Below are 17,327 nucleotides of genomic sequence, written 5' to 3'. Positions count from 1 at the left end.
TCAGGGCGGGGCACCTGTGCAGCCGTGGGTGTCATATCAGAAGGTCCAACTTCACCCCTCCCTGCCTATGCGATCTTGGGCAAATTACTTATTGCTGGGCCTCAATCTCCTCATCTGTGAAATGGGATAATAAAATTGAATATGTGTGTTTGAGAGGTAAATGAAAATATATATGGCGTACTTGGGAAAAATAGATTCCAATAAGAGATTTTTTTAAAAAAATAAATTTATTTATTTATTTATTTTTGGCTGCTACTCTTTGTTGCAGTGCGCGGGCTTCTCACTGCGGTGGCTTCTGTTGTTGCGGAGCACAGGCTCTAGGCACACGGGCTTCAGTAGTTGTGGCTCACGGGCTCTAGAGCGCAGGCTCAGTAGTTGTGGCGCACGGGCTTAGTTGCTCCGCGGCATGTGGGATCTTCCCGGACCAGGGCTCGAACCAGTGTCTCCTGCATTGGAAGGCGGATTCTTAACCACTGCACCACCAGAGAAGTCCCCCAATAAAAGATTGAACCTGACACCTTGTCTATTAACTTGGACTGTTTTTTTAATCAAAATAAAGGGGGTGGGGCATTCTGTTGTGTTTTTACTCCCAAGGGGTGATATCGTCATGATTATTTACACATGTTTAAACTATAAATTATATGTCTAATATATAAATTAAAATTATTTCTATTTATATATGAAACCCGTGAACATTGCATAAACAACTCACAAAGACAGCTTCTGTAAAACAAAAAAAAGAAACTTTGCCAACCTCATTCTATTTCATTATTCATAGCCACTGGTCCCATGTGGCTGTGGAACGTTTAAAAGTGTCTAGTCCAAATGGAGATACACTGTAAGTGTAAAATGCACATCAAATTTCGAACACTTACTATGGGAAAAGAAAACAATATATAATATCTCAATAATGTTTATACTGATGACATGTTAAACTGATAATGTTTTGGATATATTGAGTTAAATAAAACATTACCTAAATTTTTAAAAATTTAAACTTTACCTAAGTTAACTTCACCTGTTTTTTTCTCCTTTTGTTAATGTGGCTGCTAGCAAATTTAAGTTACCTAAGCTGATCGCATTACATTTCTACCTATCTGTTAGACAAAACGACCATGGTGAATTTAGCCCAGCTCTGCCTGATGCTAGGGAAGGATAATACCCTTAGCGAGCTTTTAAGCTCTCCGATCCTGAGTTCCTCGCCTATGAAATGGGGAGTCATAATAGTGAATAGACACTTCACTGTGTCGCCTATGAAATGGGGAGTCATAATAGTGAATAGACACTTCACTGTGTCGTTGTGGGAATTAAACCAATTTCAGTGAGATACCGGTGTACAAAGCATGAGTGGCACCAATAGCAAGCCTTCAGTAAAGGTGGTTTTAGAATCATCATTCATTGACTGGCCTTACTCTCCGTTGTTCTTAGTATTCAGGAAACTCCTGTTTGCTTGCAGTTTCTTTCTAACTCTGTCGTCGGGGCTTCACTTGAAGAAATTACCGAAGAGGAGGAAGAGCACGGTGAAGATAAATCAGCGGTGCCAGAAGCCTCCTCAGCCAACCTGAAGGAAGGCACGTTCCAGATCGTTGGCACACTTTCCACGCTCGAAACCCCCTGCCCCAGCTTTGCCGTGGAGACCTACTATGTAAGTCCAGAGGGGCTGCTGAGAGGGGACGAAGGGGAGGGCCACCCCCTGCTCCGATGCCCTGCCAATGTGTTTGCTCCTCATCTCCTCTCTCCTGCCAACGTGAGAAGGTGGGGAAGTTGAGGAGAGAGGTGAGGGCAGGTCTTCCTCCCGTGATGGAAATTAACAACCCTTGTCTCTCCACTTTCAAGTCTTGCCTGCAGCACAGAACTTAAATGAGATATTCTTAGAAAGTATGGATCTCACTTGGACTTTCAGACTCATAAAGTTCTCTGCCCTGTATTTAAACTGTATTCTGCCCTGCATCACCCCAACATGGCTCTGGGCCATGGCCGGCGCAATCTGTGAAAGAGACATCTCCTTTGGTAATAAGCCACTCGAGGATAACACCATTATATCGCTGTCTTACTGAGAAATACTGCTGCCTTCACATGACAAATTCTACACAGTCCTCATCCAAGGACTTAAATACCTGCAGGAAGGGTGACCCTCCCAGCCTAATTCCTCCCGTCACCCTGCCTGGAGCTCTCTAGATCCTAGGAGACAGCTTTGCACATGCTGTACCCTGGAATAGCCTTCCCTCTTCCCTCCCCCAACCAGCCCTATTCATTCTTCACGATTTAACTCGGGTTGTCTTCTCCTCCAGGAAGCCCTCCATGATTCCCCACTCCCAGTTTAGATTCTGAGCTCTCTACCTGCCTAGATTCTAACACTTTTCTCACTCCATTGTTATTATCTGTCTATTGTGGGTCACACTATTACCATCTGTTCCTTGAGAGTAGAGACAGCACCCCATTTATTCTCATGTGTATCCTTTCACGATGACGGACAGCACTGGCCCTCAATAAGTATTCGTCAATGAATGAATGAGTCCCCTCCTACCATCTTTGGGAACTTTCCTCACCACTTACCCCCTTTTACCGTCTTCTGGATCTTCACTCGCCACTGGCTTCTTTCTTTCCACCTCTACGTAAGCTCACATCTTTCTCTCTGGAAACACACACACGCACGCACACACACACATACACACATACACTCTTACTTTGGCCTCCCTGCCTCTTTCTCTGCCCCTGGCCCCGCCACCACTGAACTTGAGAGAGGGCTCAGCCACCTTTGCAGGCCTCACTCCTGCACTCTCCAGCCCCCACCCCTTCACAGGAGATGCCCTGGCCATTGTCACCAGCCGGCTCCTCATTACCAAGGGCCTCTCTTCCCCGCTTCCCAGCAGCCGCTGCCAGCAGACTGCCCTTACGCATCCACTCCTTCCCTTTAAATGCAGTTTTTCTCAGAGCTCCCTCCCTTCTCCTAATAGGCGTCCTTTCTAAATCTTATTCAGTCCTATAGCTTCAGCTCCCCTGTACAAGCCAATGCCTTTCAAATCCTTCTCCAGCCCTGTTGACCGACCTGCACATCCAACTGCTTCCTAGTCCGCTCCCCCAGATGTCCTGCAGCACTTCTATATCAACTTACCCAGAATGAAGTCTCTCACGCTCCTCTACAAAACTACTCTGCCCTAATTTGTATTAAGGGCCTTGCTGTCTGTTATCAGTTTAGGCTGTTTGGGGCTGCAAGTAATAGAAGAAAAAAAAAAAGGCAATGCAAATCAGTAATCAATAAGGAATTCATCAGCTTATGTGGCTAGTGGTCTCAAGGAAGCACCTGCTTCAGGCCTGGCATTATCCAGGGGCTGCAGCTCCTTTTCCTGCCCTTTCCTGAGCTCTGTCTTCCTCTGGGGGTGACTTCATCCTCAGGTTGGCAGCAAGGTGGCAACATTCCAGGGCTTTGCACACAAACGCAGCAACACTCTGATGAAGAGAACTTCCAGAAGTTCTCAGAAAAAGGAGGATGAACATTCCAGCAGCACCCCACAGGTATCTCCTTGAATCTCAGTGTCTTGAGTTGAGTCACTTGCTGATTCCTGAACCAATCACTTACCCTGAGATCAGTAAGGCCCATCCCTTAAGCTAGAAGGTGGAGTTAATTTCCCACAGGCTGAGAAGGGGCGTATCTGAACAAAATTGGGGTTCTTTTGGGAAAGAAGAAAAGGAGATGGATGTTTGTAGACAACCAAGAGTGTCCTTTATACCATTCATCATGCACTTGCCCCTGTCACAGCTGCAAGCCTGGTATTGCTGTGGGCTCTTGGCTTCCCACTATAGACTGGAAAACACACACACACACACTGCGAGTGCTGTGGGTTCAGTTTTATTTGGGGTTTACTGAGGACTATAGCCTGGGAGACAGCCTCTCACAGAGCTCTGAGGAACTGCTCCAAAGAGGTTGGGGTGTGGGCAGTCAGTATGCATACGGTTTTGGTGAAGGGGCCACGTGCAATCAAGTACACATCTCAGCAAAAGGTCGGTGCTAGTCACAAGGAGCAGATCTCTCCAGTCATGACTTCGGTGCTTTTCCAGGTATGAGAAGACGCAAGATATGGGGTTCATAAAAATTTCTCCTGAAAATGTCTGTCTGAAGTCCTGTTCTGCCAGTTTTTTCCAGAGCACAGAGTGCCTCCTTGATGACCTCAAATTAAAGAGCTCAACTTTTTTTTTTTTTAACATCTTTATTGGAGTATAATTGCTTTACAGTGGTTAAGAGCTCAACTTCTTATTGGACATGTTACTAAAGAGGTTTAGTCAAAAAGACCAAAGTCCCTGTCATCATCAGACTCTTCAGATTCTTCTTTCTTTGCGCCTACTTTCTTCTCCTCAGCGGGGGCAGCAGCGGTGGAGGGGCCAGGACCCCCTGCTGGGGCAGCTCCACCAGCCCCTGCATTGCAGATGAGGCTCGCTGGGTTGACCTTGGCCAAAGCCTTTGCAAACAATCCTGGCCAGAAAGGTTCAACATTTACACCGGCTGCTTTAATGAGAGGACAGATCTTGTCCTCTGTGACCGTCACCTCATTGTCATGCAGGATGAGGGCCGAGTAGATGCAGATGAGCTCCGAGACGGAGGCCATGGTGCGGGGCCAGTGCTAGGTGGGGGCTCCCGGACAGATGAAGTGAGGGTCTCGCCCCAATGCGGCCTTAGCTTCCTCGGAAGGATGGAGCACCTTAGCGGCAGCTGAAGAAAGGGACGCCTCAACCCATGTCTTTAATCGCTCTCGAAAGAATGCCTCCTTTCCATTCTCCTGGCTATTTGCGTTGCTTCGGATCTCCATCACTGATCACTCTTTATACCTGAATTTGATTCAGTGAATGAGTATTGAGCACTTTAAAGACCCACAGATAAACACGGAGCTCACAGCCTAGCAGGGACTCTGCAATGTAAACTAGTGGCTCCAGAGCAGGACAGTGACATGATGACAGAGGTGTGCACACAGCCGCGTCCAGAGCACTCTGAAAAGGGCAGTATGAATTCTCAGTCTTATCTATAGAGCCAGGCAGATGGGGCTTCAGACTCCTCCCTGCCACACAGAGCAAGACCCCCTAAGCTCCTCTGATCCGGAGAGTCTGCACAGCTGGCCCTCCTTTGGGAGCTTGGGGTCTACTGCTGATGCTGGGACTGAGGCTGAACCTCCAGGGCTGAATAGAGCTTTCCAAGCAGATAAAGGGACAAGGAAATGACACACAAGGGGGCACCTGGGAAAGTGTATGGTGTGCTTTGGAATAGAAAGCGTCGGTATAGCTAGAGCTTGGGTTCTGGGGAGCCAAGGGGAAGAAGCAAGAGTGGCATGAAAGGTGAGAGAGAGTGGAGGATGGAAAAACATTAGGCTGGTCCAGGCTGTGAAAGGTGCTTTTGCCTGGCTCAGCAAATGGCCTGCTAGTCCGTGAACTTCCCAGGCTCTGCTGAGTGAGCTTGTACTCACCCTTTCAGCCCAGCTCAAATGTCACCTCCTACGAGCCATAGTCCCATACTTCACCTAGTCCATCAAACCTCAAATGTACTTCTATGAGAGCCCTTTCTACATTGGGGGCTGCCATGTAGGGCTGTACAGGTTGCACACTGCACAAGGATGCCCAGCTATGGGCATGAGTAGGGGCTGAAAAGTGATGTGTTCTGCTGGCTACAGTGTGTCCCAGACTGGGTGCCTTATAATTTTTCCACCAAGAGCAGGTTTCCTTTTTCTAATTTGTACAAAGGCTTCATATGCGCTTAGTTGCACCCTCGTCCACATTAGACCCTAGTTATTCGTTAAAATTTTGCCAACAACACACGCACACACACACACACACACACACACACACACACACATACTACTCTGTAGTATCAACAATCATACATTATTTATTTTGCCTTTGTCCTCGGGGTGAAAATCAGGGCCCACAAATATTTGTTGGGGGAACAAATGAACGCACAATCATGGTCACTCAATATCTGGTCAGGATGACCATTCTCTTGAAAACGTGCCTGTTTCACCCTCAATCAGTCCAATCATGATTTACCAAGTCTGCGTGTTTTCCTCTGGACACAATGATCACCAAAGTTACTTTCATCTCATGTAAGAACTTGGTATTTTTAACCATTAAAAGTTTCTGTTTTTTTAAAATACTCCCCGCTGTCAACTGTAATAAGGTACCTTACATCTCGAATGAGACCAGATTAATTCCATTTTGAGGATTCTGAGATAATCCACATTAATCACTTATCAGCACTTCTGAGTGATTCATGGTCTATAGTTGCTCAAAGAAACTTGCATAGAGCTTGAGTTTGTTTTAAATGCCTCACACATTTTCTTCCAGTGTGTTCTAATTCTTTCCTCCTGAATCGGGGTTTAAACAGCATGCAGAAATAGTACCTAAGATCATTATGCAATTTTCTTATTCATCTGTTCCCGGCTATTTTCATAAACTTTGTTACTTGAAAACTATACACAGAAGAGAGCCAAAATTTCATTTTAAATAAAAAAATCCTTCTGCGAATGTTTCCTGTGGGACTACCCAGGCAACATATCTCATTTGGAAATTGTCATTCCCATCTAAATATTAAGGTTACTTTGTTCGGTTCTTGTGACAAATGACTGTCAACTTTCTTTTTCAGGCTATCTCTCGAGAAGACCTTCTCATGCACCTGCTGGAGTGTGATGTTATCATTTATAACATCACTGAGAACCCCCAGCAAGTGGAGGAAGCCATCTGGGCAGTCTCTGGTCAGTGAGATGCACCCTTGATCTCCAGGGATGGGACTTTTTACTTTACCTAAGAGTCATCTCAGGAACACTAGGCAAATTAGGACCGTGGAAGAACTGATCTGAAATTCACTTAAAACAGGAAGTGAAATCAGACTAGTGGATATGCCTGTGTATAGCATTAAAAGATAAACGGAGGCATATGAAAATATTTAAGAGTTTATGTGAGGGACTTCCCTGGTTGTCCAGTGGTTAGGACTTTTTGCCTCCAGTGCAGGGGGCGTGGGTTCCATCCCTGGTTGGGGAAATAAGATCCCACATCCCACATAATGTGCAGGGTGGCCCAAATAAATAAATACATAAAAATAAAGTTGACGTTTACTGCATTTGACAGTGTTTCTTATTATATATAAAAAAAGAAGAGTTTACGTGAACAAAAATCAATTCATATTGGGAATTCCCTGGCAGTCCAGTGGTTAGGACTCTGAGCTTTTCACAGCGGAGGACCTGGGTTCTATCCGTGGTCCGGGAACTAAGATCCCTGCGAGACACGTGGCGCGGATAAAAAACAAAACAAAACAAAACAATCCGATTCATGTTGGAAGTGGTTAGGAGCTCCACCAACAGCAGCTAGGGACGAGACTTTTATAGAGAAAAGCAGTTATTTGACTGGCTGTAACTTAAGTGTTTCCCTTATTTGGGAGAGCCTAGGTGACTGTTTGTGATTAGCTTTTCTTAGGTTTGGGTTTGCTTATTTAGGCTGCTAAGCTATTAGGACCACCTCAATCTAATGGCTTTCTTGTTTAATTAATTTAGCAACAGGAGCTTCCGAAGAATAAAATTTTTTAAATTGAAATATAGTTAATGTACGATATTATAAGTTATAGGTGTAGAATACAGTGATTCAAAATGTTTAAAGGTTATACTCCGTTTATAGTTATTATAAAATACTGCCTGTTCCCTGTGTTGTACATCATATCCTTGTAGCTTATTTTATACCTAATAGTTTGTACCTCTTAATCCTCTACCCCATAAAGCCCCTCCCCCCTTCCCTCTCCCCACTGGTAACCACTAGGTTGTTCTCTATATCTGTGAGTCTGCTTCTTTTTTGTCATATTCACTAGTTTGTTGTATTTTTTAGATTCCACATATAAGTAATATCATACAGTATTTGTCCTTCTCTGTCTGACTTATTTTACTTAGCATAATATGTCCATCCATGTTGTTGCAAATGGCAAAATTTCATTCTTTTTTATAGCTGAGTAGTATTCCATTGTATATATATTCACCAATTTTTCTGTATCCATTCATCTGTTGATGAACCTTAGGTTGCTTCCATATCTTGCCAATTATAAATAATGCTGCTAGGAACATTGGGGTACATGTACCTTTTGGAATTAGTGTTTTTGTTTTTCTAGATATAGACCCAAGAGTGGAGTTGCTGGGTCATATGGTAGTTCTGTTTTTGGTTTTCTGAGAAACCGCCATACTGTTTTCCACAATGGCTGCACCAATGTACATTCCCACCAACAGTGCATGAGGGTTCCCTTTTCTCCACGTCTTCACCAACACTTGTTATTTGTTGTCTTTTTGATGATGACCATTCTGACAGGTGTGAAGTGGTATCTCATTGTGGTTTTGATTTGCCCTCCCCTGATGATTAGCCATGTTGAGCATCTTTTCATGTGCCTGTTGGCCATCTGTATGTCTTCTTTGGAAAGATGTCTACTCAGTTCTTCTGCCCATCTTTTAATCTGGGTCATTTGTTTTTTTGATGTTGGGTTGTATGAGCTGTTTATATATGTTGGATATTAACCCCTTATTATTTATATCATTTGCAAATATTTTCTCCCATTCAGTAGGTTGTCTTTTCATTTTGTCAGTGTTTTCCTTTGTTGTGCAAGAGCTTTTAAATTTAATTAGGTCCCATTTGTTTATTTTTGTTTTTATTTCCTTTGCTTTAGGAGAGAGATCCGAAAAAATATTGCTACAATTTATGTCAAAGAGTGTTCTGCCTATGTCTTCCTCTAGGAGGTTTATGGTTTCTGGTCTTACATTTAGGTCTTTAATCCATTTTGAGTTTATTTTTGTATATGATGTCAGAGAATGATCTAATTTCATTCTTTTACATGTAGCTTTCCAGTTTTCCCAGCACCATTTATGGAAGAGACTGTCTTTTCTTGCCTCCTTTGTCGTAGATTAACTGACCATCAGTGCATGGGTTTATTTCTGGGCTCTCTATTCTGTTCCACTGACTTATGTGTCTGAAGAACAGAATATTTTTAATCATTAAAAGAAATGAAACATTAACTCTCAAAATTCAACCTTTATTCATTCCACAGGCATGGCTTAAGGAGGTGGGGTTGAACGTATTGGGAAGATACAAAGACAAATTTTAAAAAAAGTGATACCCTCAAGGCTCTTGTAGGCCCACAAGAGAGCTAAAGGACTCGGGAGAAACTTTCATGCAGGACAGAGAATGGCATGTTGACACAAAAGGTATCACAAGATGGATGTGACTTTAGGAGGAGAAGAATTATTTCTTTTTTATTTTTTTATTTTTGGCTGCGTCAGGTCTTTGTTGCTGCGTGTGGGTTTTCTCTAGTTGCAGCAAGCGGGGGCTGCTCTTCCTTGCGGTGCGCGGGCTTCTCATTGGGTGACTTCTCTTGTTGCGGAGCACGGGCTTTAGGCGTGAAGGCTCAGTAGTCGTGGCTCACGGGCTCTAGAGCGCAGTCTCAGTAGTTGTGGCGCACGGGCTTAGTTACTCCCGGCATGTGGGATCTTCCCGGACCAGGGCTCGAACCCGTGTCCCCTGCATTGGCAGGCAGATTCTTAACCACTGCACCACCAGGGAAGCCCCAGGAGGAGAGGAATTATTTCTAACTGTGAGGATTTGATTCAGTTCAACAAGTGTTCCCCAATAGCAAGGGTCAGGAAGGGGTAGCAGAGAACACTTCATATTTTAAATGCTTTGAAAAAGGTAATGAACTCTAAGGGACAAGATGATGTTTAGCAATTTGGTGCTTTGTGATTCATCTCCTTATTAAGTCCGGATCAAAGGAGAGAGTAAATCAGCTTACTTGAATTGCCATTCCAGGCTAGGAGGACCGCCAAAAAGACACAAGCACCTTACTTTGCAGTATTTTTTACACTTCAATATGTTGGTTTTTAGCAGATTAGTTCAGGCGTCAGCAAACTTTTTCTGTTAAAGGCCAGATAGTAAATATGTTTAGCTTTTCAAGCCAACTCCTCTGCTGTTGTAGCAAGAATGCAACTATAGACAATATGTAAATGAATGGGCTGGGTTCCAATAAAACTTTATTTACAAAAACAGGCGGTACATTGCCAACCCCTGAGTAAGACCAAGAGCAAAGCTATATTTTGGCTCATGTTCAGAGAAATGGAATGAAGCCTCAGTAATGTCCGTACCATATTCAGAGAAATCATGATGAAAAAGTACTCTCTGTGGATGTGCTGGAATCCTCAGGAGTCTAGAATGTTTGATTTCTCATTATCCCTGTGGGCCTAAGTTTCATTCAGTAAGAGACAAATCAAAAACATGAATAATGTGTCATCTTTTGGAACAGAGCTTTTTAAATGCCTACTCTCCACATTTTTATCCCTTTGCAAATATTTACAGATGATGTATAATTGCACTTTCTAAGATAATTTCACCACCTAAAATAATAATCAGACCTAATGTTTATTGAGTTCTTATTTTGTGCCAGTCTTTGGAAATTGATTTTTTTCTATACAATGTATACTCACAATTTTCTTTACATTTTAATTTTTTTTCTGAAATAAAACCTGGACATGTTTTGAAAGTTAAAAAGCACAGTAGGATTTAGAATAAAAAGCAACAATTCCCTGCATTTCTTTTCCATCCCATCTCTACTGTTCAAAAGGAACCTCATTTAACCCACTTGTTCCTTTTAATACACAAAAATGCCTGCACTGATGTCCACTGATTATGAACTTTAGACATTAACCACTGAGTTCCTGCTATGACAGATGAGCTTCAGCACCTAATAGGATCTCTCCCACTAATTATCAAGGGAACATAGCAGTTCTCAAACTTTGATACTGCATTTCCTTTCATGAGCTTTAACATGTAGGGTATGTTCTATATTGCTTCCTTCTTCATTCTAATAAAGAGCTTTAAATAATTAAGACAATTTTATTCTCTATGTGGTGAAAAAATTTTAAATGTGTTACCTCTTTTTTGAGATACGAAGTGTTTGTGTCTGTAAGAAAGTATAGCCCTTGGTCAGTCATGGGGGACTGGGTGAGGGTATAGAGAGAATAGTAGAAGGAACCTTATCACTTTACCTCATGTACTCCCTGAGATTTGGGGAGTTTTCTGTTTTTGTTTTTACGGTGGATATGTATTACTTCTTTTTTTTTTTTTAGAGAGGTTTTGTGTGTTGTTTTTTTTTTTTTAATTTTTTATTTATTTATTTATTATTTATTTATTTATTTATTTATTTATTTTTGGCTGCGTTGGGTCTTCGTTTCTGTGCGAGGGCTTTCTCCAGTTGCGGCGAGCGGGGGCCACTCTTCATCGCGGTGCGCAGGCCTCTCACTGTCACGGCCTCTCCTGTTGCGGAGCACAGGCTCCAGACGCGCAGGCTCAGTAATTGTGGCTCACGGGCCTAGTTGCTCTGCAGCATGTGGGATCCTCCCAGACCAGGGCTCGAACCCGTGTCCCCTGCACTGGCAGGCAGACTCTCAACCACTGCGCCACCAGGGAAGCCCCTTTTTTTTTTTTTTAAATCTTTACTGGAGTATAATTGCTTTACAAAGGTGTGTTAGTTTCTGCTTTATAACAAAGTGAATCAGCTATACATATACATATCCCCATATCTCTTCCTTCTTGAGTCTCCCTCCCTCCCACCCTCCCTATCCCACCCCTCTAGGTAGTCACAAAGCACCAAGCTGATCTCCCTGTGCTACGCGGCTGCTTCCCACTAGCTGTCGATTTTACATTTGGTAGTGTATATATGTCCATGCCACTCTCTCACTTCATCCCAGCTTACCCTTCCCCCTCCCCGTGTCCTCAAGTCCATTCTCTAGTAGGTCTGTGGACATAGTGTTCTTAGACTTAATTCAATAATACTTTCTCACCTTAGGGTTGGAATCCATGAGTTTATTAGATTCAGGATATCAGTATTTTATTGTTTTCCTTGTTGTTCGAGAAATCAGCTCATGAGACTAAAATTTACCATGACTACTGTGTCGCTTAGATCCTCTGACGATTTAAGTATATCTCACTTTAGTTTTTTTTTTTTTTTCCTGGAAAATAATACATTATGAAAAATATTTTAGTGGAATCACATGCCAGAAAGTATTCAAGGAGATTCAATGCTTAAATGTGTGGGGAGCCCTCCTGGGGAATGACAAACCCTTTGGAAACCAAACACTCCCAGGTCCAGGCCACCACTATTCTAAATTCCCATCTCTACAGATGGTTCGTAACCAAGCATCGGGGTGTTACCAAAGCCCTCCCTCCACACACAGCCCACAGCCCCCAACGCATAAGCTGCTCTCCCCCAGCCAGGGAGAGTGGAGGGGGAGGGAATTACTTTCTTCTGCAAGCGCTTCAGCTAAATAGCACTGCTTTATGTGAAATCATGAGAGGGCCTTGCCCATAAAAAAGAATGAAATCATGCCATTTGCAGCAACATGGATGGGCCTAGAGATGATCATACTAAGTGAAGTAAGTCAGACAGAGAAAGACAAATATCACATGATATCACTTATATGTGGAATGGAAAAAAATCATGTAAATGAACTTATTTACAAACTGGAAATAGGCTCACAGACATAGAAAACGGACTTATGGTTACCACAGGGGGGAAGGTAAGGAGATAAATTAGGAGTTTGGGATTAACATATATACACTACTATATATAAACTAGATAAAGAACAAGGATTTACCGTACGGCACGGGGAACTATATTCAAGGTCTTGTAACAACCTATAATGGAAAAGAATCTGGAAAAGAATATATTAGATATAGATATAGATAGATATAACTGAATCACTTTTCTGTACACCTGAAGCTAACACAACATTGTAAATTAGCTATACTTCAATTTTTTTAAATGGTTAAAAAAAAAGAAAAGAGGGCCTTGCTTTCTGATTTGGGGCCTCCCACTCCATTCTCCATTCAGCTGGAGGGGGTGCATAGTGGGGAGACCACAGGCCGGGCAACCAGGCTTCCTGGATCGGACTCTATACCACCACCTCACTCCGTGATCCTGGGCAAACTGTGCCTCAGCTCCCTTAGAAGGTAGAAACAGAGATGAGATTACCTATCCCCTGATGGTGAGAATTCGATAAAGCCCATGAACTGTTCCCATCCGTGTCAGCTATTATCAGTATCACGAGCCCTCCGAAAAAGTGAAAGCACACCACTGCAGGCCAGGAAATAGGAAGGGGCTGAAGATTTGAGCTGGGCTCAGAAGAGGTCGGGCGGCTGGAGGGGGCAGCCAGGGACAAAGATGGGGAGGGGGCAGTGAAGCAACAGAGGGGATGCCCCCCTGGTGTAAAGCCACTCCTTGAAAGAGGAGTCACTTCAAGTCCCGCTGGTAATTAAAAGTACACATGCTTTTAAAACACGTTCTAAATGGATCCAAGTAAACGCTCCGCTTTTTTGGCCCTACAGCCCTGAATGAAGAAATCAGCCATTTCGAAAAGCGGAAGGTGTTTATTTTAGTGTCCACGGTGATGACCTGGGCGCGGTCCAAACCCCTGGACCCAGTAAGTAGTGTGCTGGCTTTTCTTTGATGCAACATTTCACCCCCGATTCCTTGTAATCTGCACGCGAGAACTTTCTACAGTGGATGGTGTATTCTTACACTCCTGAACCCTACCCCGTAATAAGCACTCTGCAGAGCTCACAGGCTCAAAGAACACTCCATTCTAAGGGGCCACATTGTTTTACAAGCCCCTTAGGAAAAAAAAAGAAAATGCCGCCTAGTCAAGTATAACAACGCTTATCACTTTTTATTTTAAATGTATTGAAAGCCCTCTCTTTTAGACTTATTTAGACCTATATCTTTGTCATATACATTCCTGTGCATACATTAAAAGGAAAAATATAAGCAAAATACGGTGGTTATAGTATTCCCCAAACTTCTTCAAACTCAGAATCCAGTTTCTCTGAATCACACCTGCATTCTGTCTGTTTTCACACAATAACGTAGTATAAAACCTGAGTCATGTCATTTATCTCTAGGTAGTTTCCTATAAAGCTCATGCTTATTATTTTGCGAAAAATACGGATTCAGAGTCATTCTTCTAGTATTGCTTATTTTCTCCCCTGAGACCAGATTTCCATTTGCTTCTCTGCCCCAGTGCCTCTGTGCCTCTGAACTACCTTTTCATCTCAGTGCTGAGTCACACTATAATCTCTTTAAAGACATCATAAAAGGCAATTAGACCAACATGCATAGTACCTAACTCAGTTTAAGGATGACAATATGTGCTCAAGGTGACCCGAAGGTGACCCAGGCTCCAGCGAGGACAGCACGGATGCTTCTTGGCTGAGTACATTATGATAAACCATTGATGACAGGACACATTCTAATTTCAGAGATGTTAAAATGTGAAAAAAAAATGCACATGTTAGACTCAATGGAATACATTATTTATAACAAGGAGATATTTAGGGATTTATCATACTTACTGCGTCAAAGGCCATTTGTTTGTTTAATTATCTCTCCCTCAGTGGACTGGGAGGTCTTTGAGGGCAGGGACCAGAGGTTTCCAGTCATTTTTTTTTTTTATAGATTTCCTAAGCACTAGTGTTTTTTGTTTTTGTTTATTTATTTATTTATTTTTGGCTGTGTTGGGTCTTCGTTTCCGTGCGAGGGCTTTCTCTAGTTGCGGCAAGTGGGGGGCCACTCTTCATCGCGGTGCGCGGGCCTCTCACTATCGCGGCCTCTCTTGTTGCGGAGCACAGGCTCCAGTCGCGCAGGCTCAGTAGCTGTGGCTCACAGGCTTAGTTGCTCCGCGGCATGTGGGATCTTCCCAGACCAGGGCTCGAACCCGTGTCCCCTGCATTGGCAGGCAGACTCTCAATCACTGCGCCACCAGGGAAGCCCTCCTGTCCTTTTCTTATAAAGCTCTCTCACCTACTCCATTTGGTTGCCATCATCTCAAGGAGCAGGCCAGTCGTTTTATTCCTGTTGAAGTTCTATCCCTCAAAGAGTCTAGTAAAGTGTCTGCTACAAAACAATCATTGGTCATTTGACTGGCTGATCATTTTGCTGGCCTGATTGATCGTCATCACTCCTTCAGTTATAAACTAACTTGTACTGACTTAAGCAAAATGGGGATTTATTGACTCATATAACTGGTAAGTCCAATAATGGACTTCAGGCACAGCTGGATCTAGAGGCTTAATAAGCGTTCTCAGAACTAACCTACTCTTTTTCTCTATTCAACTGCTTCTTTTCCTCTCTGAGTAGGCTTCATTCTCAGGTAAGCTGTCCCCTCCTTCTGGCCCCCAGGAGCTCCCAGGCTTATATCCCTAGAACTTCGATTGTCTTTTCCATTTTGACCATGTCCCAACCCAGCACTGAAATATGCTGTTTTTCCAGGTCTTAGGTCACAGGTCAAACCCTAAACCAGTCACTGTGACCAGGGAAATGTAGAGCTCTGATTGGCCAGACCTGGGATCATGTACCCACTTCTAGAGGCAGGGATGATCACCCAGCCCTGACCTCGCAGTCTAGATCAGCAAGCAAACTTGCCCTCTGCTTCCCATTGGGTTTGGCCAGTGGGAAACGCCAGTGAAGGATGGGGAAAATGAGAAGAGTGAGGTCACGGTATTATCCCTCCAGCTCCTTTCTGCCCAGTTGCTACTGGCCGGCTGAGCCTTTCAACCAAAGTCACAGCTCCTGCCAGGCAGCCCTCTCCACCCTGCTCACCTCCAGGTCCTAATTATCACTGCGCCCTCTGTACTCTGGGACCTGCGAGTGGTACAGAGCGCCCTGTTACTGACTCCAGGGAATGTGATTTCCCTGTACCTGCCCACATCTTTGTAAATAGTCCTGTGATTAAACCCTCCTCAAATTACCCACGGTGAGTGTGCTATTTCTTTCATGCTAGGACCCTGACTGATACTTTATGGTTCACTGAAATCCATTGAGCTTGTGAAAAGTCATGACTTCGTAATGCAACTCAAAAGAGAAAAGTGAATACTAGATTGGGGTAGACGCTGCTGTTTTCCGGTCAAACAGCCACCCTCCTGTCTTCCCATCCGAGTCCTGATTTGTTCAGGTGTCCACGCTGCCCACGGGACCCAGGGAAGGAAGCCTCTATCCGCAGCTCCAGGGGAAAAAATCCTAATTAATTCAAATGAGCCATTGCCTCCTTCCAGTCCAATCTCCAACAAACAGCTTAAGTGATCTTGTTAAAATATAATTCAGGGACTTCCCTGGCTGCGCAGTGGTTAAGAGTCTGCCTGCCAATTCAGGGGACACGGGTTCTTTCCCTGGTCCGGGAAGATCCCACATGCCGCGGAGCGACTAGGCCCATGCGCCACAACTACTGAAGCCCGCACTCCCTAGAGCCCGCGTGCTGCAACTACTGAGCCCACGCACCGCAACTGCTGAAGCCCGCATGCCAGGAGCCCGTGCTCCACAACGGGAGAGGCCACCACAATGAGAAGCCCACGTACCGCAGCTAAGAGTAGCCCCCGCTCACCACAACTAGAGAAAGACCCAACGCAGCCAAATAAATAAATAAAATATAATATAATTCAGATTGTGTTATAGTCCTGCTTAAAATGCTTAAGACCCTTCTATGCTCCTAGAATGAATCTAAACTCCTTCACATGGTCCACAAACCCTGGCAACCTGGCATTGCCTACCCTTTTTTTTTTAAAAAAAAAAGGTTTTTATTTTAAATATTTATTTATTCATTTGGTTGTGCTGGGCCATAGTCGCGACACGTGGGATCTTTAGTTGTGGCATGAGGGATCTAGTTCCCTGACCAGGGATCAAACCCAGGCCCCCTGCATTGGGAGCGTGGAGTCTTAACCACTGCACCGCCAGGGAAGTCCCCTGGCATTGCCTACCTCCTCCTCTATCAATCCCCAGCTTGGCTCCAGTCATTTCAGCCCTTCTTCCCATTTCTCAGATCTGCAATGATTGTTCTACCTCAGCGTCCTCAACCTTGTGTTTCTTCTGCCTCTCTGATTAATTTCGTGTAAGCCCTGGACTCAGATGCTTTGGGCTGGTTATTTAACTTATACCAATGTGATGTGATTGAAAGGCTCCTGATTGGACTGTATATTTTAGAAATCCTACTCCAAATAGGACCTCTAAATCTGGATGGATTTGGGGGAAATCACTCTGTATCATGGATCTCAGTTTCTCCCTTTGATTCTCCAGGAAGTTTTTAGTTCATTGTCCTTCCATGGGAGAGGTGTACAGCAGGGTGAGTTGTGGAGACACTGAGTGCTGAACAGCTCAGTATAGGGAAATATTTTTCTTTTTCTTTCCTGATTCTTAGGGCAAACTGATATCTTATCCCATGAAGCCAGTTTTTAAAGCCTGAGACAGAAACTTGCACATGGTATGTTCTCATTAATGTGGGATGAAT

The 17,327-nt window shown here is 43.8% G+C and overlaps 1 protein-coding gene and 1 pseudogene across 1 annotated transcript in view; one reads left to right on the top strand and one right to left on the bottom strand.

Annotated features, from left to right (window-relative positions):
• AK7 (adenylate kinase 7) overlaps nt 1-17,327 on the top strand; it is a 68,051-nt gene that overhangs the window by 1,778 nt on the left and 48,946 nt on the right. Inside the window, exons 2-4 of the mRNA XM_068541414.1 lie at nt 1,457-1,645; nt 6,626-6,734; nt 13,381-13,475. Coding sequence (XP_068397515.1) covers nt 1,457-1,645; nt 6,626-6,734; nt 13,381-13,475 — 393 coding nt within the window. The remainder of the gene's footprint in view (nt 1-1,456; nt 1,646-6,625; nt 6,735-13,380; nt 13,476-17,327) is intronic.
• Nucleotides 4,269-4,604, bottom strand: LOC137769081 (large ribosomal subunit protein P1 pseudogene; annotated as a pseudogene).

The sequence above is a fragment of the Eschrichtius robustus genome, chromosome 1 (assembly GCF_028021215.1).
Source record: "Eschrichtius robustus isolate mEscRob2 chromosome 1, mEscRob2.pri, whole genome shotgun sequence".
Classification (NCBI taxonomy): domain Eukaryota; kingdom Metazoa; phylum Chordata; class Mammalia; order Artiodactyla; family Eschrichtiidae; genus Eschrichtius; species Eschrichtius robustus.
The sequence above is the reverse complement of the archived record's forward strand: the minus strand, read 5'-3'. Positions and strand labels throughout refer to the sequence as shown.